The 23,449-nt window shown below is 44.6% G+C and overlaps 1 protein-coding gene and 1 long non-coding RNA gene across 5 annotated transcripts in view; one reads left to right on the top strand and one right to left on the bottom strand.

The window, feature by feature from the left end:
- Window positions 1-2,017: 2,017 nt before the first annotated feature.
- Window positions 2,018-3,041, top strand: LOC136391598 (uncharacterized). The gene is made up of 2 exons (XR_010748873.1): window positions 2,018-2,047; window positions 2,080-3,041. It is a non-coding gene; the product is annotated as an uncharacterized lncRNA (long non-coding RNA).
- Window positions 3,042-3,842: 801 nt separating this feature from the next.
- SLC1A2 (solute carrier family 1 member 2) overlaps window positions 3,843-23,449 on the bottom strand; it is an 82,736-nt gene continuing 63,129 nt past the window's right edge. For 2 of the 4 annotated variants that reach the window (XM_066363225.1, XM_066363209.1), the window contains exons 9-11: window positions 21,917-22,051; window positions 9,297-9,528; window positions 7,507-9,183 (exon numbers count right to left, since the gene is read on the bottom strand). In XM_066363225.1, the coding sequence (XP_066219322.1) occupies window positions 9,106-9,183; window positions 9,297-9,528; window positions 21,917-22,051 (445 nt within the window). In that variant the 3' untranslated portion in view covers window positions 7,507-9,105. Of the gene's footprint in view, window positions 4,830-7,506; window positions 9,184-9,296; window positions 9,529-21,916; window positions 22,052-23,449 lie in introns of those variants that run through there. The other 2 variants (XR_010748863.1, XM_066363216.1) reach the window with 2 other exon arrangements.

Below are 23,449 nucleotides of genomic sequence, written 5' to 3'. Positions count from 1 at the left end.
ACTGATGAGTCATTATTGTTGGGCCCCTCTGACTTAAAATACAAAGTCATATTTTAAACTAGAATACCTCTTAGGAAAGAAGAAATTAAAGCAGAGATAATAATATCCTGGCTTTTTAAGATCAGAAGGGGGTTTTAATCATTTCATCCAACCCCTGCCCTTTCCATATGGGAAGGAATGAGGCTTGGGTATAAAGTGACTTGAATAGATTGTACAGCAGACGACTAGCAGAGTCTGAGTTGAATGTACCCTCTACCCCACTGCATTGTTGCTCACCATCTCTATGTCATTTACCCGAAATAGCCGTGTTATGTTATAAAATCAGACACTATTCAATTAAGATTCCCGGTTATCTATTCTGAAACCAACCCTCGCACGCACTCATGTGGTTGTTGACGGAACTTGTTCTCGGGCAGCAACGATGATAAGTGGAATAAGAAGAAAGGAGGAGAAAGAGTGGGAAATAGGGCTTTTCTTTTGGGAAAATCCTAAACAGCTTTGAACTCACACCACTCAAGGGGAACACTCTGCCTAGAACGCCACCTGCCGGGGTTGGCACTCAGCAGCTTTTCTTCTAGGCATTAGCCAGAAATCACCACAAATACGGAGACCGCTAATCTCCTCTGGCAACCAGAACTGCAGGACTCGCACTTCGCCATGACTTCAGGCTCTCAGCTCAAACTTGAACTTCTGAGGCTCTCAGGTCCTACTATTCCGATTCAAAGAGCAAGTATTGCAATAACAGAAAATTCCCACTTGCTCCTTTTTCTTGGCTTGGGATGAGATCATTGGGAGGATAAGCAAAGCAAAAACCAGCAACCCAGAGAACTGCATAGCCCCAAGAGTTTAAGAGCAGTCATCAAACCAGGCAAGAGCTGCTGAAACTTGTTTAGCAAGAGTCTGAACTAGGGAGAATTCTCCCGGAGCTTGCGTGTGTCCATTTGGATTTACTGTTGTATTCATGGGAAAACAGAGCACAGACAGCAGCCTTGACCCTGACAAAGGTGAGATATTGTACCACTAATTCTGCTGTTGAGAACCAGGGAAGTGCGGTATTTGCGAAAAACAAAAACCAACACACACACACACACACACACACACACACACACGCGCGCGCGCGCGGCAGAATTGGATTTTCTTTTGGGGACCCAGTAGCTGAGTTACCCAACTCTGGAAGGGATTCTTAACTTTCAACACACATGAAAATGGCATACTTCTCCAGGCACAAGAGGAAATGACCTGAGACTCTCTGATCAGTGGGTTGTGGGATGGATTCCTGGAATTATCTACCAGGAAGGAGTACACCTCTCTGAGGACTGAGTTTCCCCTAAGCCTTTTCTCAGCTTCCAGCAGCCTAAATCCAGGAGCTAGGCATCTTGGCATCTTTGCTTTAGGTTTTTATAAACATCCAAGCTAACTAGTAGTTGGAGAAGTAAATATTTGTTTTTTTACAAAATAGGGTAACTTCTGCAGGAAAAAAGACTGGAGGCTGTGTTTCCACACCCAACAGCAAGCGAGGAACTGAATCTGCTAGCTTCCCGTTCTAGATAGCATCACCTGAGGTCCTGTATCAAGGATTTTCGTGACCTATCGCCTTGGTCCTCTGAGGCCCTTTGCACGGGAAGCACATCCTCAAAGACCTCAGATCAAGCCTCACCTTGACAGCTGAGCCATTCTTCTCCCTGACTGGACTTGATTCATTGAATTGTAAGTCAGTAAGCTAATGATGACTCCCCTCGGGTTTCGTTGTTCCAAGATAGGGCAAGATTAAAGTCTGCTTAGTTGGTTTTCCCCTGAAACAATCCTGATCCTTAAAAAGAGTGAATGAGCCTGACCTGTGGTGGCGCAGTGGATAAAGTGTCGACCTGGAAATACTGAGGTCGCCGGTTCGAAACCCTGGGCTTGCCTGGTCAAGGCACATATGGGAGTTGATGCTTCCAGCTCCTCCCTCCTTCTCTCTCTCTGTCTCTCTCTCTCCTCTCTAAAAAATAAAAAAATAAAAAATAAATAAAAAAAAAAAAAGAGTGAATGAGTCTATAACTAAATGGTGCTACCAAAGCCAGCTTATGGACCTTGCAGGTGCAGTGTCCCTATCTGTATATAAATACAGCATTTTGCATCATCAAATATTAACGGATGATTACAAGCATGTATATCTGTCTTGGAGCTATTAACATAAATCTATGTATGTCACTGGCAGACTGTACATATCCTATTTAGAAAAAGTTGTCAGAGGTATAATCAGGATCTATTTGTTCTGATTATGGCATGTACACCAGGCGAGGAAAACCCCAGTGGACACAGCATGAGAAGAATGAATGAGGCCTAAAGAAATCAAAGACACAGTCCTACGTCAGCTTTACATGCAACCTGGCTTTTCAGGCTTGTCTTGAATTTGAGAAAGTGTTCGTTTTTAATAACGATTTGTTGAATGCATAAAAATGAGATCTCCTAAGCCTAGCCTCATGGAACACATTGTGCACAGTCTCAAACCAGTAATGCCTGTGTTACGCTGTGCACGCTGTTGCTTCTGACCACATTGCCCCCTTATATATGTATAAGCTGGAAAGAGCCAAAGACAAGTCAATAGAGAAGACATTTAGGCAGAGACTTGGGAAAACCACCCTGAGACCACTCCTTCCGGAAACACGTCAGTGTGTCCCTGTGTGCTAAGCTGGCTTTCAACGGCAAAGCCCATGAGCTCTTAGCTGCCTTGCCTAGGTAACTTCTCTTCGCCACAAAGAAGCTTTCGGAAGCACCACTTAAAGACAAGCATTACCAGTTTCACGGCTGAATCCAGGAACTGTCTCCCTGGAACAGCCTCAGCCGCAAAGGATACGTTTTCCACAACTACATTTCAACATGTCCTTGCCCGCCCTGGTCACTGTCCAGCTAATGAAAAGGAAGACCAACGCCATATTTCACAAGTAAAAATCTGCTTAATACTGCTCAACAGTGATCCTGATCAAAAAATATTTAGACTTTAAGAGACAAATAAAGAAAAAATTGACATCTCATGCCTTTTTATATTCCAAAGGTGGCCGATTTGGAAAAGTCAGAAGGAGGGGGTCATAAAGGGCTCGTGATGCCCATAAACATCCTCCCTTTAGAGAATTTAGACTCTGTCACTATTCATGACCATCTCAGCACCCGCTGCTGGCCTCGGAGGACCACTTTACTCCCGTGGGTAGACCAAGGTTCTACACGCTCCTCAGGGTCCACTGTGCTTTATTTCTTAATGATTCACGTTCAAGTCCTCAGAAAACTCCCAAAGCCGGAAACCTTAGAAAAATACTGTGGGTTATTCAATAGAAAATGATAGTAGAGACATTGAAAAATTTAACTTACATAATTATTCAGGATTCCTTGGGTATCTACAGCAGACAAGGCACTGTGCTACTCCAATTCTATTATTAATTCCCCCAAACTTTCACAGCCTTGAAAATGTCACATCTGGGAAGTTGTGTAGAGCCAGCCCTCGTTCCCACTTCATGGTTTAAGGCTGCCTTGACTTTGCCATAGAAATGTCACCTTTTTTTAGGATTTTACTCATGTTTGTTTTCTGTTCCTTACCACGGAGATGACTGGGAAGGAAGAATGACTCTTCTTTCAGTTGTGTCCTATTATTGATTTTATGTGCTTTGACATTATATAACAAAAAGCTTTCTACATATTAGGTAAATAACAATTTGTTTTTATCAAGAGACAGTATTAAAAGAGGCACAGCCAACACAACTGTCCCCCAGGGGTAAGGAGAATGAAATGATTAGGCCTTCTTCTCGTTTACTGAGAATAAGATTGAAATAATTTGGGGATCAAAAAATGTCTTTTTGTCAGAAACCCAAACAAGAATTTTATGGGTAAAACAAAGTGAAGCAGAGAGCAAAATCATCTCACTTAATTTCATGATGACAGATGAATGCAACCCAAAGATAAATGAATCTGAGTATTTGAATCTGTTTAAAATTTACGTTGACTGTGCTCCCTTATTTTTGCCAATACATACAGTGGTTCAGCGCAAATTAAATTCTAACCCATTATCAAATTTAGGGCAAATTATGCAGCGTACTCTGAAATTTTGATGATAAGCATCCACGGACTAGGTAGGGCAGAGCAGAGGCTCAGTGAGTCCCATAACCAGCTGTCTGTGAGAGTCTAGCTCCCACTGCGACTCTCTCTGAAGCATCTAGTCAACAGGGCACACAGAAGAGAAACTGTCACCGTTCCCTAAGACAGGTACTTGCCTTTATCAACACATGGGCTAACTTTACCAGACACTGAAGGAGAATTACTTTTAGAGGCTTCTAACAGAATCTCTTGTGCGTAACAAGGCACAGCATGGCAAACACTTGAAGAAATAACACACTGAACGTCGGCTCATGACTCCAAGTCTCTGGAGTGTACCACACGCTTAATTGTGTTCCCCGGGGGAAGAGCATCCGCGTTCTGCGTCGTGAAAGAAAAGGGAAGCTGGCAAGAACGTGTCTTCGATTCAAACTGACTCCTCCAGCAGCATCCATTCCGACAAAAACAGGAGTGAGAAAATGAGACGGTTACGAAGCATTATTTGGCAAAGACACAGCGCCATGCCTATAACTGACTGACAACAGATCCTCTAAGCCTCAGCTAACAGGTTAAGTAAACATAGAAATATATGTAATTTTTTTTTTCCTTTTTAAAGATGGCTTGTTTATATCTTCTTTTACCATAAGATAGGCTGGGGGAGTTTATTCCAGAATTTGCTGAGAGTCACATCTTTATTTTTCACGTTTCCAAGGTTCTTCCTCCACACTGCCATCCGCTGACTTTCCGGTGGCTGCCAGAGTTACCTGAAAACAATTATCATCAACATCCGGCTTACAGACCACGAACCAGAAAAGCACCCCGTGGGTTACGTGGAGAAGCACTCGATCCAGCTAGACTGCACGGCTTCAATGTGAGTTTTAAATGCTATTCCTCTCAAATAGATTCTGAGCTGGTCTTGGTTCTGCACACTGATTTGTGAACATTAAAACATACCTATTTTCCTTGGGGGGGGTATGGAGGGACTGGAGACAGTTGGCAATTTGGGAGGTAACTTCTACTATGCTGAGGAGTGTCTATGGGGGTGTCTGACTACCCATAGACCCATCACACAGTAACACAGCCCTTGAACAGTAGTGCCCGTGTGCTACTCCATACAACCACAGAGAAGAGACATCCAGACCTAGGCAGCTAGTTCTACTCATGCATGTGAAAGGTTCAGTTGCAAGGAGGCCAGGTGACCTTTAGACATGTCCAATTTTAAAATGAGAAGGATGATGGTCTGGGTACCAAATCAGCTATGCAGGAGGCTTTAAAAATTAAAAATAAAAGGGAGGGATTAAAAGTCTGTGATCGGTGACACATATCTCTAAATGACTTCAGCACAAATATTTAATAACAAATGTAAGGACCAGACTGTCCATATTATGCTTCGCTGGCTCTAAGTGAACTGAACCTTTACACGGAATGGGAGGTTTCCCCCTCCACTTCTACGTTCCTCCTAGCTTACCTTCCATCTGTCTGTCCTCAACGTCATGTGCAAACTTAAACCCACGATTGATATTCCACATAATGGAGAGACTGGATTTATGGAAGCATTAAGGTATGGAGACACGACAAACGCAGCAATGTTTGAAAGAAATCTGACCTTCTTACCCAAAAGGAAGCGAAACGCATGCGTTATGAGCACACACAGCATGCTGGGAACAGAAAACCAAGTGCCCCTCACAAACCAAGCAAATGAAAACAAAAATGAACCATCCCTCCGATCCCCACCAGGCCCCCACAGCTTTTTTTTTTTTGGTTTGAAAGACCATGCAACAAGCAATGACCACCTCACATGCAGTTACTATGAGTAAAATAAAAAAAAGCTACTGCATAAGTCTCAAAGCTACTATCACAAGGCAAGAGTTTGGAAACAGAGAATGCAATGTGACATAATCGTGCTTGGAGTGATTCAAGCTTTGACCAGAGCTGCAGCAAATTTGTTTCCCCTTCAGTGAACTGTCAGGAGAGACTTCCAGGAAGGAACCAACTGTCTGCCTGGCCACTCTGACCTTGAATGAGCCCATTCGGCTCTCAGTGAGGAACCAGATCCGTAGCTCTGTGAAATTATAAATCACGGTGTGATGCCTTTGGAAGAACAGACAGCACTTGGGAAAGCGAGTTGTTCTTTTGTTTTTCTTTCTTACTTTTTTCTCTTCTTCTTTTTTTTTTCTAATGCTGGGGCCTGTGTTTCAAAAGTAGCTTAGAGAGCAACTTTTTGGCATTTCCTTTTCTGGCTGGGTTAGAGCGGTCTGGGATTCCTCACCCTGAGCCACACCACCCCTCCTGCTCCAGCCACGTGGGTAACAGAAAAGCAAAAACAGGGCGGGAACTGTCAGGAAGCATCGATGTCTCCCATCTCAGTTTTTAAAACAGTGAGACCGAGAGTGGACCAGAAGGAAATCCGAAGGCGTGAGTAAATGTGACTCAGGTAGCCTGGGAAAGTGTGCACACTCATCTTCGCAGTTCTGGCTGCCTCCTCACCTTAGTGTCAGTGCAGTTGAGGGGTCTAGAGTGAGAGGAGTGTCGATTAGCCTCACCTCACAAAGGCTGAGGACCATCACTTTGCTGAGCTGAACCCAATCACTTCACTAAAAAATGTAAACAGCTGACATAGTTATTAAAGCAATATGGCCATTTCCTCATTTCCATGACTGCACAGTTTCATCATTTAACTAGCTAAGTGCTAATGCACCAATAAGTTTGCAGGTGATTGGTTGGGTGGTCAATTATAGAGAGAGGCTGAGCCATTATCTATATGGAACTGTCCAGCAAAAAAAAAAAAAAAAGGTACCTGAGTTAAAACATAGGGTCAACACGCTAAAAGTATCCTTTCAAGAAATATTTCTAGAGCACCTACTACACACAGGCTAGGTGCTACGTTGGGTGCTAGGACACAGCACTGACAAACGGAACACAGTCCCTCTCCTCACGGGCTTACTTCCTACTGATAGGGACAGTGGACAAACATCTCCTTTTAGAACTTGAATTGTTTTTGCTTAAAAAATGAAACAAATTTTGGCCCTGGCCGGTTGGCTCAGCAGTAGAGCGTCGGCCTAGCGTGCGGAGGACCCGGGTTCGATTCCCGGCCAGGGCACACAGGAGAAGCGCCCATTTGCTTCTCCACCCCTCCGCCGCGCTTTCCTCTCTGTCTCTCTCTTCCCCTCCCGCAGCCAAGGCTCCATTGGAGCAAAGATGGCCCGGGCGCTGGGGATGGCTCTGTGGCCTCTGCCTCAGGCGCTAGAGTGGCTCTGGTCGCAACATGGCAACGCCCAGGATGGGCAGAGCATCGCCCCCTGGTGGGCAGAGCGTCGCCCCTGGTGGGCGTGCCGGGTGGATCCCGGTCGGGCGCATGCGGGAATCTGTCTGACTGTCTCTCCCTGTTTCCAGCTTCAGAAAAAAGAAAAAAAAAAAAAAAAGAAAAAAAAAAAATGAAACAAATTTCTTTTGATGTACTTGATGTCCTTAAAGGAAAAAAAAAAGTCCAGGAAGTCTGAAATCTGAATATGTCTCCATGCCTGGACATCTTCTTCTTCAATAGGTGTGCTATGCAATAGTGTTGTGAAGCCTGGAGCACCTCAGGTCTTGAGACCCTCTAGGGGGTCACAACACTGATGACTGACCACTAGGATTCTTCACATATATAATTGAAAATTAAAAATATATGTGATTTTACTTTGTTCCACTCTACTGCACTTCCTTGTCTGGTAGGTAGTAACTTAGAATCAAACCTTATCACGGCTACAGAATCCTACGTTCATTTTCCTGATCTCCCATGCCTAAGTCAGGGCTTTGCAGATAATGGCCATGCAATCAATACTTGATAAATGATCAAAATATACATGGTCATTTGAATAAGATGGAGTGCTCAACTACACTTCACAAGGCACACAATAAATACTTACTAAAATATAATAGAGCATAGAACCAGTTCTTAGGAATGTTGACCCTTGTTGACCCAAACTAACATTTTAATGGGTACTAATCCAACACACTTATTTAGATGTGAGAAATACTAACTTTCTAGGAGAATGGAGAATACTCTTTAGGTACACCTGAATTTATGATCATTTTTCTGAGTCAATTAATTTATGCAATTACTTCTTGATGTCTCTCCCTGGTGGGGTCCCTCCCTAACTTGTATCAGAGTCCTGGTTCACCCACACATGTTCCTGATATAAAAGCAGATGAGCAGAAGGCTGTGACCCATCCATTAGACTTCTGGACCTATTACAAAGTTTAGTAAAGACAATTGCTTCTCTGTCATCCTTAGTTGCCTAGCAGAAGTCATCGTATATATTTAGAACGACCCAAAAGTAACACAGAAATTAAATGAGATCTTGTCAAAAAGTTATCAGAAATCCATATTGGATTCAAATTGTCCTCAGATGCTGCCTGGAACCATTTTAGCAACTCAACCCCCAGAGCTGACTCTGCTCACCTGCCAGGGTTTCTCCAAGTTTGCTTCACTCTGGTCATGACATTCTGTCTTTGACAATGTCAAGTTAGTTACAGTGAAGGCTAGACAGAGCCTATCAGGCTTGAACACTTAGCACCCAACAACTTGGAAGAGTCCAGAACATCCATGCTTCAGGAAAAATGCTGCTGCCACACAGTGTGTGACGTGTAGTGATTTTTAGAAGACATCCATGGATGATTGTCCTGAAGAATGGTTGTCCTTTACTTGAAATTTTCCCCATAGGTGGAGCCAAGTGGCTACCAGGTCAAAACTCACATTCCCACAAAAATAATTAAGACAAAGATAGCTGCACAGTTATGTGGGCACCTTTTTGACCAATAGAGGATACACAGAAAGGAGGGGATACTTGTGCTATATAAATCAAGTGCTTCTGGATATTTCTCTTGGTTCTTCACTTGAGGAACAGAAAATTTGGCCAAACCCTACAGACCACAAATTCTTAGGCAAAATATTCAAGAAAAACCAATCAAATCTGTGGAGTGGGTGGATGAGGGAATCAGACTGGCTGTTTTTTACATCATACGGACAAAAGAAGCAACTGACCGGCTCTTTCACTGTTAGACCTGTTGATTTCCAGCCATGTTAGACACAGAGTTAGATGATCTGGGACTCACAGATGCCTGGGTTACATGATTCTTTAGAAAAAACAAATATGACAACATTACATGCAGGGCTTTGGTGTTCATTTTGAGAACTTGAGCATGCACTATTATATACAGGTCTCGATATCCATGAATGAGAAAGGTACCTTGCATTCATCTACTATGACAGAGTTGTGCGCAGCATAAACACATTGATTAGAGTTGCTTTCCCTGTGGTTCTTCATGTCATCGTAAATGGACTGAGTCTTGGTCATTTCAATATCTTCATGCACTCGGTGCTGGGAGTCGATGGTATCCAGCTCGGACTTGGAGAGGTGATAGACAATCCCAGCCCCAAAAGAGTCACCTACAACATTGACTGAAGTTCTCATCCTGTCCCTGGGGACAAAGAACAGACAACATTTAGTGGGGAAGCAGAATGCTACAGTGGTGGAGAGGTCAAAGTCTAGACTGAACCTAGGGTTGAGTTCTGGCTCTACTTTACCTTCTGCCTGATCTCAGGTTGCTTAACCTTGATTGCCCTGTTTGTCAATTGGAGATAACAAGCATACTTCTCTCATAAGCTTGTGGGAAAATTAAATGAGAAAAAGTATGAAAATGCCTTAGAAAATTGTCTGATGAAGGGTAGGCACCCAATAAACAATAGCAAAGAAAAAGAAGAAGGCGGGAAGGAATGATTAGAGGGAAGAACATGTCCAGATCTCAGAACAGGTATACACACTCCAGGCACTCCTAATTGTGTCCAGGAATTCTTTAATTAAACTGTTTGTAAAAGACCCTGCTTCAAAACTTACCTCCGTTTATTTTGCTTATGAATTCTATAGAAAAGAACAACCACCTATAAATTCTCCTATAATAGAAACTGACACCGCCTTTCCCCTTAGCCCCCAGTCGCCCCACAACACACACACTCCTCCCGACACAGCTGCTGGGTAAGAAACACACCCACAATGTTCTTCCTGGCCCATACGTGCAGGGACTATGTGTCCTGGAAAAACCAAAATACTTTGTTTTGCTCTTTATTAACTTATAAAAAAATAAATCTCCCAGAGTGCCTCTTAAACAAAGAACTATTAAAAAAAATCCCTCCTCAAATCTTGTTTTTCAAGTTCTGATTTGAAAAAAAATAGGATGGCTGATAATTCTCCCTCTTAAAAGGTCAGCAACTGAAAAGCTAATTAAGTTCTTAAGAGTAAGCTGTGTTCTCTCATCCATAAATTCAAGTCAGTGTGAAGAGTCCTTTTGACCATGTTGATGAGATGCTCAAAGTCCCAACAAGAAGAATGCTGGCAAAACCACACACACAAAGGAAGGACAAAGGATTTTCAGTAAAGATCGACCTGAAACATCTTAGTCCAGGACACTCTAGCCTTTAATTAAAAAAATATACATAAGGATACTTGGATTAGCTCAAATTAAAGTAGAAACCTTAATTAGTTCTTGGAACAAAGACCTAAAAGACATTTCAGTTGCTAATATCAAATTTATTTCTTATTCTTGGTTTCAGGTGAGAAGATGTGGTCCATAAACAAACATAGGTCTCAGCCTGAATTCTACTCTCAGGGACGCCTCTCCATTTGAGACTACTCTTCGTTTCTTTTCTTTTTTCTTTCACTTTCTCTTTCTTCTCTTCTCTTTTTTTCTTTTCTGCTTTGGAGAATCTGCCTCAGGGTCTATATGAATGAACTGAGTCTTGAGGTCATTCACAAAATCAGGTCCTTGTAGAGACTGCTAAGAAGCCCAGTATAAAGGCATGAGAAGAAATTCCTGAGAGTCGTTAAGAAAAAGCATGGAAGCTGGTGGCAGCCTCACTTGGATTCAAATGCCAGCTTTTCCCCTTACCTACTATTGGACAACCCTCATATGCTTAACATTTGTGAGCCTTAGTTGCTTCATCTATAAAATGGAGAGAATAAAAATGTCCACTACATAAGGATTGCTGTGAAATTAAATATAAGATAAATTGTTAGCAGTTCCAGACATTTAGTAAGAACTCACAGAACATTGTTACATGATGTGTACTTCTAACATTACTATTAATCTTACCAACTCAATTCAGGTACTTTTTCGATGGCTCCTACGAACATTCAAACATACCTAGCCAAGATACTATCTCCCCTTGAAAACACTAACCTTGTTTATAGGACAGTTCCTCTGGCAGCAGTCCCAACTAACCAGACGAGTTATTTGTCTATCATATAGTTGTGGTCTGCTTTGTTACTTTTCAACTGTACTTTCCATCCTTCCCGGCATGTGTTCTGAGTTAAGCACCCAATACCCTTGACCAACTGTTAAATTCTAAAGACTTTAAAGTCCTCAAGAGCAATGGTCTAAGTACCTATTGAGCTCATGGCCCAGAAGAATTTGACTTACTGGCAAGAAGAGCAAAGATGGTGGTGATTATGATGATGATGGTAGCTAATACTTATATCACATTACTATGTATAGAAATATGCTTTTTAGATATTACCATATTTAATCCTCATCACAATTCTATAAGAAGAATTATTACCCACAATTTAAGAGATGAAAACACTAAGGCTCAGAGAGATTAAGTGGTTTCCCAATGTCATACATCCTAGTAAAGTCATAATATCAAATTTGAACACAGGCAGTGTGACTCCAGAATTTACTATCTGCCACATGAGGAGAAGCACCTGGTAGCCACCAAACTCTGATTTTGAATCTAGCCCAGCCACTTACTATGTGACCTGGGTGACTTTCTCAACCAGTTTTTCTCATGCAGCCAAAACACCTATTTTATAGAATTTGGATAAGACCAAAACAGTTTCTCTCCCATAGTTGATACTCATTATATTTTCCTTCCCTTTGGGGTTAACTATCACTCATATCTTATCATGTGAACAACAGCACAAACTACTATGTGCAAGGGTCAATGACTCTTTTAGGTTAATAAATCCATTTCCACCCAAGTGGGTAATACGAGTTTATAAACTCCTATTTCCTAAACCCTTGATTTATTTGATATCAAATCCCTTTTCTCCTGAGTAGCCAATGAACTGTTTTTGGAATAGGATTTCTGACTGAGCTTTCCACACATTCACTCACTGCTCACATCTCTTCCAGACTCTAATATCTCTTTGAATTTTTTTTTTCAAGAAGTCAAAGGTTCAATTTTATTGAATAAAGAAATTTCATTCAGGGCTTATACAGATCATAGGAAATGCTTTAGATTATAACAGATAATAAATCAATAGCTGATTGGAAGGAAGGAAGAAAGCTGTTTATATTTTCAATGTACAAAAAAAAATCTAATGGCTCCAGATGTCTTCTTGTAAAATTTCCAAAACAAGGTCTAGCCAAGATGATTGTTTAGTGGATTTTTTTTTCTTTTTCTAAGGATAAAAAATGAGATTTAATGTAATGTATATGCTATTGATTACAACTAATACAAAATCTTGAACAAAATCATTCCAGAACCACTCCTACATCAAGATGGTTATGGAATAAGAAGATTGGCTGACTGGAAGAGATCTTCAAGTCTTGGACTGAATTTATTGGAACGGTGGTCTTGAGCAGTATCACCTTACTCCTACTGAGCTAAAGAAGATCTCCTTGAATTTGCAAAGGAACTCTGGCCAATAGAAATAGCCATCAAGACAGGACTGAATGGAATACAGCGTTGGGTAGCATCAAAGCCTACTGATGCTTGACACCAAAATAAAGATAGAAAGGACCCTGAACTCAGTTAGAGTTAAAACTTTAACCCAGATAGACTGACTCTCTTATCTTGAGCAAATCATTTTTCACCTGCACAAGAAATATGAAACATGGCTAATACCAACCTCATAGGAGATTGTGAGGGTTCAATGAAATGAGAGAAACACTTAGCATGCTTTAAGTACTCATTAAAGGTTGCAGAGGTACATAAGCATATACATGGCTAAGCAGAAATAAGAAGAGAACAGATTCTAATGCTTGCTGAGTTCTGTGTTAGTTTGTTCATTCATTCATTCATTCATTCATTCATTCTTTGAACAGGTGTATAATGAGCATCTTAGTGTGTGCAAGGCACTATGCCAGATGCCCAGGCAGCAAAGAGCAAGCAAGGACTCTTCCTATGCTCTCTTTTTCCCAAGAACCCACACTCTCTTTACTTGTCTGTATCCTACACTACAGTGAGATCAGTGTTCTAACAGGAGTAACTGCTGGGTACTATGAAGTTTTGAAAGTAGGACAATCTTTGGGTCCCAGGAAAGGCTTGAGTAGAAGTATCTTGAGTTAGGTCCCGAGGATAAGTCTGAGACAATGAGCTGGGGAGAAGAGAAAACAATGCTCGTGGAATCTAGGAGGTAGGAGCACTTGGGAGCATCAGGGTGGCTAATGAAGGTGGCAGAGAGAGGCAGAAGGTAAGAACTGACCACATCTTGTGAGGCCTCACCAGGCAGTTCAGGAGCTAAGACTCTACCCCAAGTGTAATGAGGAGCCACTGAGGAGAAAGATCACACAAGTTTCATTATGAAGAATGAACTGGAGAAGGGCAAAACAGAAAAAGCAAAATCCACTTAGTGAACAGGTGGTGCATATGGAGAAAGATGAATCTGAGAGAGATTTAGGAGACAGAATTACAGGACCGGAGGGTTATAGAGCGTAAAAGAGCAAAGAGTCACAAATTCCCCTCAGGGTTCTGGTTGGGGCAGCCAGAGGACAGTGCTACTGTATTTATGGGACATACTGATTGGGGCAGGAGAGACACTGGTGTCAGCGGAAATATTTACATATTGAGTGGGAGGGCATTGACCCTGCAAAGAGGAGCTGTCTCTCAAGTGGTTGGGAATATGAACTGAAGATCAAGAGGAACATCTGAGCTGCAGGTAGTGAATTAGGAGTCAACACCTAGAGAGGCCACAGTGGGTGCTATGGGCATGTTTAGTCCAAATCCTTGGAGAGAATGTAGTGTGAGAAGAGCAGACAGCACTTAGGGAATGAGCAAAAGACTAAGAGTTAGCAAAGGCGAAAAGAAAGAAGAGATTGGGGGAAGCATGTTTCAAAAATAAGGGTGTGATGCACAGTGCCCATTACCTCCTAGAGCTCAGGTTACACAAGAGGCCGTTACTGACTGGCAAGGGCGATGTCAGTACAGAGGCAGAGAGAGGGGTCAGCTCACCGCAGGTGGAAAATTGGGTAAGAAGGCATGAAGTAGGGACGTTATGTACAATCAACTTATTGACTGAGATTACTGAGAAGGGAAAGCAAGAAACAGTAGATGGAAGGGGACAGGAGATAAAAGAATGTTGGTTTGTTTCTGAAGCCACCAGGGAAACACCTGACCAACGGGGGATGTCTGACTCTGGTCAAAAGCAGGATGTGGGAGTTGATGGTTCACATGTGGAAAATTTCTTCACAGGCAAATACTTCCATTTTCTCTCACCACCAGCTCTGACCATTTAGGTCACCCGGCTGACATCAGGAGCTCTTGGGAACAAGGCTACTTGGTAAAAAGCATGCTAGAGTGTTTAACACTATCCTTGGGTCCAGATTCTGTGCGTCAGGACTGTGAGAAGCAAGCAGAGGTGAGGGAAGAATGTTTAATGGGACTGGATTCACTACAGATGACCTAGCTCCTGGAGCCAACAGGCACCCGAACTGAGAGATGGGCTTGAATAGACTGTTTCACACTGAGGCTCTGGGTCTAGTTCCCTGGTAGAAAAGCCAGAGTACTCTCTCCTTCTCGTCTGCTTCTCCATCTCAATTCTCTGGCAGGAAGGTGGTGGAATTGTCCCAGAGTCCTGGTTCTCACAGAAGAACAGAGCTGGAGAAAGCTAGGTCACCCAACATTTATCTGGTTCCTTCTATTGGGTTGAACCGTATGAAATTGCCATTTCTATTGGTTCTCAAACATCAAACATTGACCAGCTACATACGACTCATTTTAACATTCACAGAAACAAGCCATTGTGTCTGCCTTGTAGAATGCAGGGTGCCCAGAGTGCCAGAGGGGTCACTTGAGGCGCCAGACCTGGGAAGCTGGCACAATTCTGGGAACCCAAGGACTGAAGCCACATGAGTTTGGGAAGGGAAGGAGAGCCCACAGAAGCATGCGCTGAGTGTGACATTGGATTCAAGCCTGGATTGTCATCCTGGTGCCAGCAGGGCGAGGTACTTAGCCTTTCCTACTCGGCCTTCTCATTTGTACAATATGGAAAGCAACCCCCCTCCAAGCATGGTGGTGAAAAGTTGGGACTCTGTATTGAGTGCTTGTCCTCCGAGAAGTCCTCTGCCAAACTCTTCACATAAAAGGCCAAGCCGGAGCGCCTGATGCAAACTCAAGTGCTCACCTCTGCCTGCTCGTCACCATCATCCTTATTATTATTATTATTATTATTATTATTATTATCCCAAGTAATAAGGGGACTGTCATTTCCTCTTCTATTCCTGCACCAAGTCTTATACATTCTTCTTTTTGCGCCATCCTGTTGGGTTTTTTTGACCACATCTGCCCCATCCCTCTTGGAGGGCTGACACCAGGTTTTACCTCTGTATGCCCCGGGCAGGTTCAATAGGCAGGGGAATAGGCAGGTATGTGAGGGAGGCGGGGTTGGGAAGGATTGTTAGCTCAAGAGGGCAGATCAACTCTAGAAAAAGAACTATCTTTTGTTGGCTAACACTGGCTGGATGTTTTGGCAGTGGGCAGCTGGGACTCTGGGCAGGCTCCACAAAGAGGAGGAGGGAGACAGAGAGAGCCACAGCACCTTGCCTGTGAACCTGACGGCAGGATTCTCAGGGCTGGAGAAAGACACAGAGATGGGGGGCAAGGAGGCCCAGCGAGGGGGGAGAGGCTGAGACTGGGACCAAGAACATGCAGAGCGAGATTCCCACGGTGGGGGGACACTGAAGGATTTTTTTTAAAAAAAGAAAAACGACACCTAATATTAAAATTTTATTTTAGTGCTGCCTAAGAGTATTAACAGTGATTACTTCAGAGAAACAAGATTTGAGATGGTAGAGGCGGAAAAGCTGTCCCTCCTTACCTTCTAGGCTCATCGGCTGGTCTAATAATTAAATGAAACAGAAGACAGATGAACAGGAGAAAAAGAAATTTAACTTTGTACATATGGGAGTCCCATAAAAATATGAGACTCCCAGCAGGCAGGCAACTGAGGCTCATGTACCATGCTGAGCTAAGGCGAGGGGGTGAGGTCTGGGGCTTCAGAGAGAAAGGAAACGGTTCACAGGAAGAGGAGAAGAGCCAACGTCTGGTAAACAGATGTCTGCCTGCCACGCAGATAAGTCTCTTGGATGAAAAAGTTATCTCTGCTAGTAGCTGTCTTCCTGGTACAGCCCCCCCACCACACACACACACTTTAAATTCTTTCAGGCAGTTAAGGGGGAGGTAAAACGTTTTTCCTGAGTCTGCTGGGTCTTGATTGCCTTCAGCTCAAAATAATCCACAAGCCAATTGGAACATTTTGGGGTGGCCTATTCTGTTCCCTTCCAAGATCCAATTGTAGGTGAAGGGAAAATTTTTCTCTCTTCATCTGATTATAACTCTCCAGAGCTTCGCCCCTCCCATTGTTTGTCCATGAGAACATATTTCTCCTGTGATACACTGAACAATGATTTGGTGTGCAGAGTGATACCCCCCCCCCCCCGCCCTCGACCTGCAATGATACAGCCAAAGATCAGGGACACTTTGGCAGTGGAGGGAAGGATTTAGAAACGGGTCACAGTCCATGCTGAGGTTGATGCAGACTGAAGATGAGGTAAGATGTAGGAAAGAATTCAGGGGAAGTAGGAAATCAAAGCAAAAAAAGACTTCAACATAAGCCCTTGGAATCTTCAGCGAGATGGCGGATGGAGAAGAAATAGTTTTTCTATTCCACCAGACATGGAGTGGGATTCAATCAGTTGTGTGTGCGTGTGTGTATCTTAAATAAAGAAATGAGAGCCCACATTGGCAGTCCTGAACCCCCAATGAACAGCAGCCTGACCATCTGGATTGGAATTTCAGTTTAGTCTTCAATAGCCACTAAACTGACATAGGTCACTTCTCTCTGAGCCTCAGTTTCCTCAACTGCAAAATGACTGTAATACTATTAGCTGCTTCATCACTTGCAACTTTTAAACAAGTCCATGCAAAGTGCTTAGCACAATGTCCAACACGTAGGGAGCACTCACTGAGTATTAGCTGTCTGTATCCTGCGTCCTTCCCACCAATTTTCACTGTATGGATGCATGAACTGGCAGCTCCATCAACTGGTGCTCAAAATAAGCAAAGAGCTGCTCAACTGCCCACAATCAAAAACTCCTGCTCCCCCTCCCCTGCCTCCAGACCATTGCTTCTGGAAGTGCGGTCCCTGGGCTGCGTCAGCAGCACCACCTGTGAACTTGTTAGAAATGCCAACTCTTGGTCCCCACCCCAGCCTTCCTAGGTCTCCCGCAGATGTTGGTGCATGCTCACGTTTGAGAATCATCACTCTGTTCCCGCCAGAAAGGGATGCTAATGGGGGAGCTTCGAAGTACCCCACACAGGGAGGAGGCCCTTTAAGGCCTTTCTTATAATGTCATCTCGACTATATCCAAACTAGTCATTGTGTCCAGAAATAACCTCACCAGCAGTCTCCTGTGATAAATGGGCTGTCAATCCACTTGGCTTCTGTTTTATTTTGGCTTTTCTTTTCCCATCTCTAGCCAGACTCAGGCATTTATCGCCTCTCCCTGGTACTGGCTCCCAGTTTTCACTCCATTCTGTCTCCTCAGAGTGAGACAGGGGTCAGAAAGGTCTCTTAGAAATATCTGCCAAGGATTCCTGATACGAAGAGCTTCCTGGACTCTGGGGAAGGTTCTAGTTTTACCAGCCTCGCCCACCTGGTGTTCTAGGACTGGGCACTTTTCTGGACCCAGAATCTTGGTTTTTTAACATGACATTTACAGAGCTGCTAGCCTGCCCTTTGCCAAGTGCCCAGGGCTTGGCAGACACTAATGAGGCTGGCTGCTCTCCAGCAGTTGGCAAACAGCGTGGCACATGAAATGTCACTGCCGGCTTTGTTTGGCTTTAAATTGAAAACTGCTAGAGTTATAAAAGCTTACAAATCTTGCCTTCAGGAAAAAACATCCTACTGTACCCTGGAAACGACCAGCCTCCCCCATACCCCTATCTCAACTCATCCGCCTGCCCCACTCACACGCTAACGGGCACCCAACAGCCATGGTGCCGCGACCAAGAGCAGGTTTCCAGAACTCCTCTTGCTGGTGGGAAAGAATGTGGCACCATTCTTCATTCAGAGCAGATCTGACCTAGCTGCAGACCCCTATGCACATTTTCCCAGGATTCTCTACGCTCCCTTTTTCTTCTCTTCTTAAAAGGAACATTCACACTTATTTGTATATAAACATCCATCACCTGCAGAATCCCAGCCTAGGTCTCACGACTAGAAGGACACCCACGGCCAGTGGATCTAGACTCTGCCTTCAAGCTGATGAGTTATTGTTCTCATTGCACACATGATGTGGTTGAGATCCAGAGAGTAAGCAACCAGCCTGAAGTCCTACAGAGAGGAAGGGTGGAGCTCAGACCCAGGGTGCCTGCCTCTTCCCCTCTCTCCCTGTATCACCAGAGATCAGAGCTCAGAACTGAAGGACAGCTCCTTCTTCATTCCTTCCCTACCAGCCCAGCCTGGAATCAAGTTTTCTCATATATAGTGTCATCATTGCAGTCAGTCCCAATGTATCATCATTTCATGGTTGTTCAGCCAACTCCCTTCCGCTAGCACGTTTCAGCCCTGAAGTGAGGACGCCCCGCTCTCTGTGCAAGTGTGAGCAGGTGAGCACCTGTGTGGGCGATCGGGGAGGACCCAGCCCTCCTATTCCATTTGCTGACATTTGGGTCAGAAGTGGGCAGGGTCTTGGATGTTTCCTGATCTGAGTCTCATCCAACAGCCTTGGAAGCAAATAACTGCCAAGAACACCAGACTCACAATGGCTGACCTCCCAGGGCCAGACGACTTGAATTCTAAGAGGGGCTGAGACCTCAATCGTACCCCATTTGTCCCCACTTAGGCTTTTTGTTTTGTTTTGTTTGGTTTTAATCCTGGGAGGAGAAAGGGAAACAGTCAAACAAAAAATCCTCTGGTTAGCATGTAGAACCAGAGGTGACCCTAATAGGTCTGTCTTCCCCAACCTTTCCCAGTCTAGGCCTCTGTTCCAGCTCCCCACTGTCAGACCTGCCGGGTCCTCATGAGAGAGTAGTGTGGGCTGGGGGAAGGGCCTGGCCTGGCCTGGCCACACGAGCTCTCCTGTGCCCTGCGCGAGGGACTTGGCCCTTCTGATTCCCGGTTTCCTCTGTGAAACTCACACCAGGGCTCTCTAGCAGTTAATTGTCAACAAAAGTGAAGAATACCGTGGTACCCAAATAATCAGCTCCTTTTCTTCATTCCTGGATAATATTAGTGCATTTCTTTCCACTCAAAGGCATGTGCATTATAATGGGGGGAGGTAGCCCCTATAATAATAATTTTTAAGAGACAATTCTCGGACAGTATATTCTGGGCCTCAGAAACAAACCCGAGAAAAGACTAAGTGATGTTGTCATAGTAGGCAAGGGACGCTTGATGACAACACAGGTTTGAGAGGCTCAAGGGGCAAAGAGGGGGAAGACTCGGTAAGCTGAAGTCACGGGAGACTAGATGGGATCTTCATAGCTTCCTCTGTCTCTCTTCTTGTTTACAGAGGCCCCTGGCTATCATGCAGCAGCTCTGTGGCTCATTTTCGCATGCACTTATTGAGCACGTACTGTGTGCTCTGTCCCCAAGCAATTGCCTTTCTTTCCCTTTGTCTTCCTCCTCCACCGAATCCTCCCCCACCCCTTTGTCTCCTTCACCCTATTCTCCCTCCGTCCTTCCAGCCACACTCCACCACCGATCTCAGCTGCCCCGCAGCGGCCTTGTGTGCAGACCTCACCGGAGAGGCTGCTCTCCGGGCCAGCACACGGCCCAGAGAACCACCAGGCCAGCGCGAAGTCCCCCTCCCCCCAGAGAGATGGGCAGAGACAGAGCAGAGGTCATTTCATGTGCTCTTCCTGTTCCCACAGAAGGCATTTCCAGAGAACGTCTCTGGTGATGAAAGAACCAGTCAGGAAGATTCATACTTTCCTCCCAGCCCTGCTGAGTTAAGGAGACTCTGGTCAGGAAGGCCCTCCTCATTTGAACCTTAACCTCAATGGCAGGCAAATTTTACGGAGAGACCAGGCTATCGTCTAGGCTTCCCAGTGTCCTTCCCTTTGGCCATGTGCATGGTTCTCTCTTTGGAAGGGTCAATATAGAGGGAAGGAACTCACTTTAGTATTGAGGAGACTCAAGTCCATACAATGTGGTTTCTGGCTCTACAATCTGTGCCAATCCATGTCAGAAAAACTGCCACTGGCCTGCGGAGCGGCTTTAAATCTGTGGGGGTGCTTTGTCTCTGGACCTCTGTGCCAACCAACACTTGTCACTCTGTGCCTCTGACCCTAAAGTCAAGGATAGCCCCAGCCCCTGTCACAAAGCTCCAAGGCCGGACAGAAGACATTAGTGTCAGAACAGCAGAGCCTGGATGTGCCCTTAGCGAGAATGGATTCCAGCCTTCACACTGAGGACCATCTGGCTAGACCGGCCCCCCTTTGTGAACGGGCAGGGAGCATCGTGCACTAGGAAAACGTCCTTCATGGGGAAAGGTAGCTGGGCGATGTGCACACAGCCAAGTTCAAGTTTCTCTGCGTGGCCTTTTCGGCTGTCCCTCTGGCCTCACCTTTTGCCACACACTGGGTGCTCCAACAATACTAAACCACAGTGTTGCTTCCATGCCTGTGCCGGCTGGCCTTGATTGGAATGATGTCCTGTCTCCCCTTCCACCTACGTACACCTGGGTAATGTCTACCTACCAGTTGTGAACCCGCACAGCCTTTAGAAGCTTAACTATGGTCACAATTATGAATGTGGTGGTCTCCAAAAACAAGCGGGCCTAGCATCAAATCTATTTCTTTTCAACTCACATTACCTCCCTAAACCTCAGTTTCCTCATCTATAAAATGGTAGTAATAACACCAGACTTTCAGGAGTTGTCAGAGGAAGCTGTCAAGTAAACATGCAAATTCAGAAGTCATTCCCACTGTTTCCTGATTTCCCACTCTGCCCTCCCATCCTAGAGTGGGATGGCGGCTCCGTCACCACCCTTTTATGTGTGTGAACTCTTTTCATCTACTCTACTGAAGAGTAATTTACATACGTGTGCCCATTTTAAATACATGGTTTGATGAGTTCAGACAAATGGAGACACCTATGCACACCTGTATATATGGAATTCTTCTGTTACTCCTAAAGATTTCCCTGTGCCGCTTCCCGCTTGATCTTCAGGCTCCTACCTCTGGACTCAGGCAACCACTGACTTCTTTCTATTGCTAGCGATGCTGTTGCTTCATGTAAATGGAATCATACGTATGTACACCTTTGTGCTTCATTCACTCAGCATAATGACTTGAGATCCTTTGCATGCATCAGAGGTGGTTTTTTGGTTTTTTTTTTATCACTAAGCTTCTAACCTTGTAGTATAATTTATCTGATTCCTTCACTAGACTGGGAGGCCCTTGAAGATTCTATGTCTTTCTTCTTTGGTTCCCAAATAGGCACTCAGTAAATATTAGGGGGAGGGATGGAGGAAGTGAGGGAGTGGCAATGAGCATTGGCTAAGGTCTCGGCTGCAGCCTTGCATCAGGCCCGTCCCTGAGGGCAGCACCCGCATCCCCGCGGAACCCCCCTCCGCAAGCACTTACAGTAGCCAGTCCACAGCCACCAGCAGGCTGATGTCCTCCGTCGGCAGGCCCACGGCTGTCAGGATGAGGAGCATGGTGACCAGCCCGGCGCTGGGGATGCTGGCTGCGCCGACGCTCGCCAGCGTGGCCGTGAGGCTGTGAGAACAGAGAGGGTCAGGTCACGGGGAGAGAAAATGGCCTTGGCAAAACCACCTCTGGCGATGTGAAGCTTTCACGTTCCCAGAAGTCATCAGCTTCTGTTTCGTTCCCGGGAAATAGACAAATCTAGAGTATCAAGACCCAGGAATTAGGGTCTGTTTGGAATTCTGCTTAACTGTGATAGAAACTTATAAATTCAAGGATTGGAGCCTTATCCCCATCATGATATTCAGGTCACCTAGTATATCATAAGGGTTCAAGTAAAATAAGCGTGGCTCTAAAATCAGGGAAGGAAATATCAAAGAAGAAAAAGAAACCACTTTTAATGCTCCCAGGGGGGAATGCCACAGCATTCTGCTTGCGCCTTCATTTCTCTGTGAGCACCAGAGACTTTCGGAAAATGTGGCAAGAGTCTGAGAAGACCATTGCCAATGTTAACATGAGAACTCAGTGTAGTAAATATCCAGACCCAACTGAGTGGACATCAGGGAAATAAATCAACAGATCCCAAATGACAGTAAGCTTCCGATGCCTGGACATTTCATCACTGACTGGAAAATCCGTTACGCAGACAGAGGGCGCCAAGAAATGATAATGAAATTAACAGGAGGTTTTCTTTTGGGAGCATCTCATCATTTGCTTTCCAAGCAATGCCAAGGGCACAACCAGCACCATTTTGAAGTTGTTTCTGGAAGTGGTTTTAATCTAGGGTTCAAGCCTCCCATGGAGTCACCAGGGGCTTCTTGTGGTCCAGCCAAGGGCAGCGACTGGTTCTCCTCTTTTCCCAATGCCATGTATAAAAGCCATCATTTCTAACTGGAAGGGTCCTTGTGAAAATACTACTTCCTAAGTTGCTTTGGTGGGTGCTGGAAAGAAAAGGGGTGCCTATTTCTTTGCAGTAATAAAATTCTACAGTTTCTAGAGCAGCTCCTCCAACACCAAACCAAGAATCAGGCTCCTACAGTGGTGTAGCCAAGGTCCAGACCATGAATGCGACCACGCACAGAATCCCAGGGTCTTAGAGTCGGAAGGGGCCTGAATTTCTCTGACTTCACATATGAGGAAAGGAAGGCCCCAGGGCACTTTGTGGTTTGCCTTGTTTTTTTCATATTTTACGCCGTCCATCCTTAGGCCTAGGTGGGATCTACACACCCTACCTGATCTTCTCCTGCCGCACCAATGTGGAGTCGTTGTCAGGGTTTAGAGAACTCCATTTTCCTTGGACCCATCTAGGTCACAGGAAGTAGCAGTAGTGCTATGATTATCACTGAAGATCCTGGAGTTGAATGACCTGGGTTCAAATCCCAGCTCTGCCACTTACTAACCACATGACTTTGGGCAACTAAACCTTTGATTTCCTTATCTGTGAAAAAGGAGATAATAATGGTGTCTCAC

The sequence above is a fragment of the Saccopteryx leptura genome, chromosome 1, assembly GCF_036850995.1.
Source record: "Saccopteryx leptura isolate mSacLep1 chromosome 1, mSacLep1_pri_phased_curated, whole genome shotgun sequence".
Classification (NCBI taxonomy): Eukaryota; Metazoa; Chordata; class Mammalia; order Chiroptera; family Emballonuridae; genus Saccopteryx; species Saccopteryx leptura.
The sequence above is the reverse complement of the archived record's forward strand: the minus strand, read 5'-3'. Positions and strand labels throughout refer to the sequence as shown.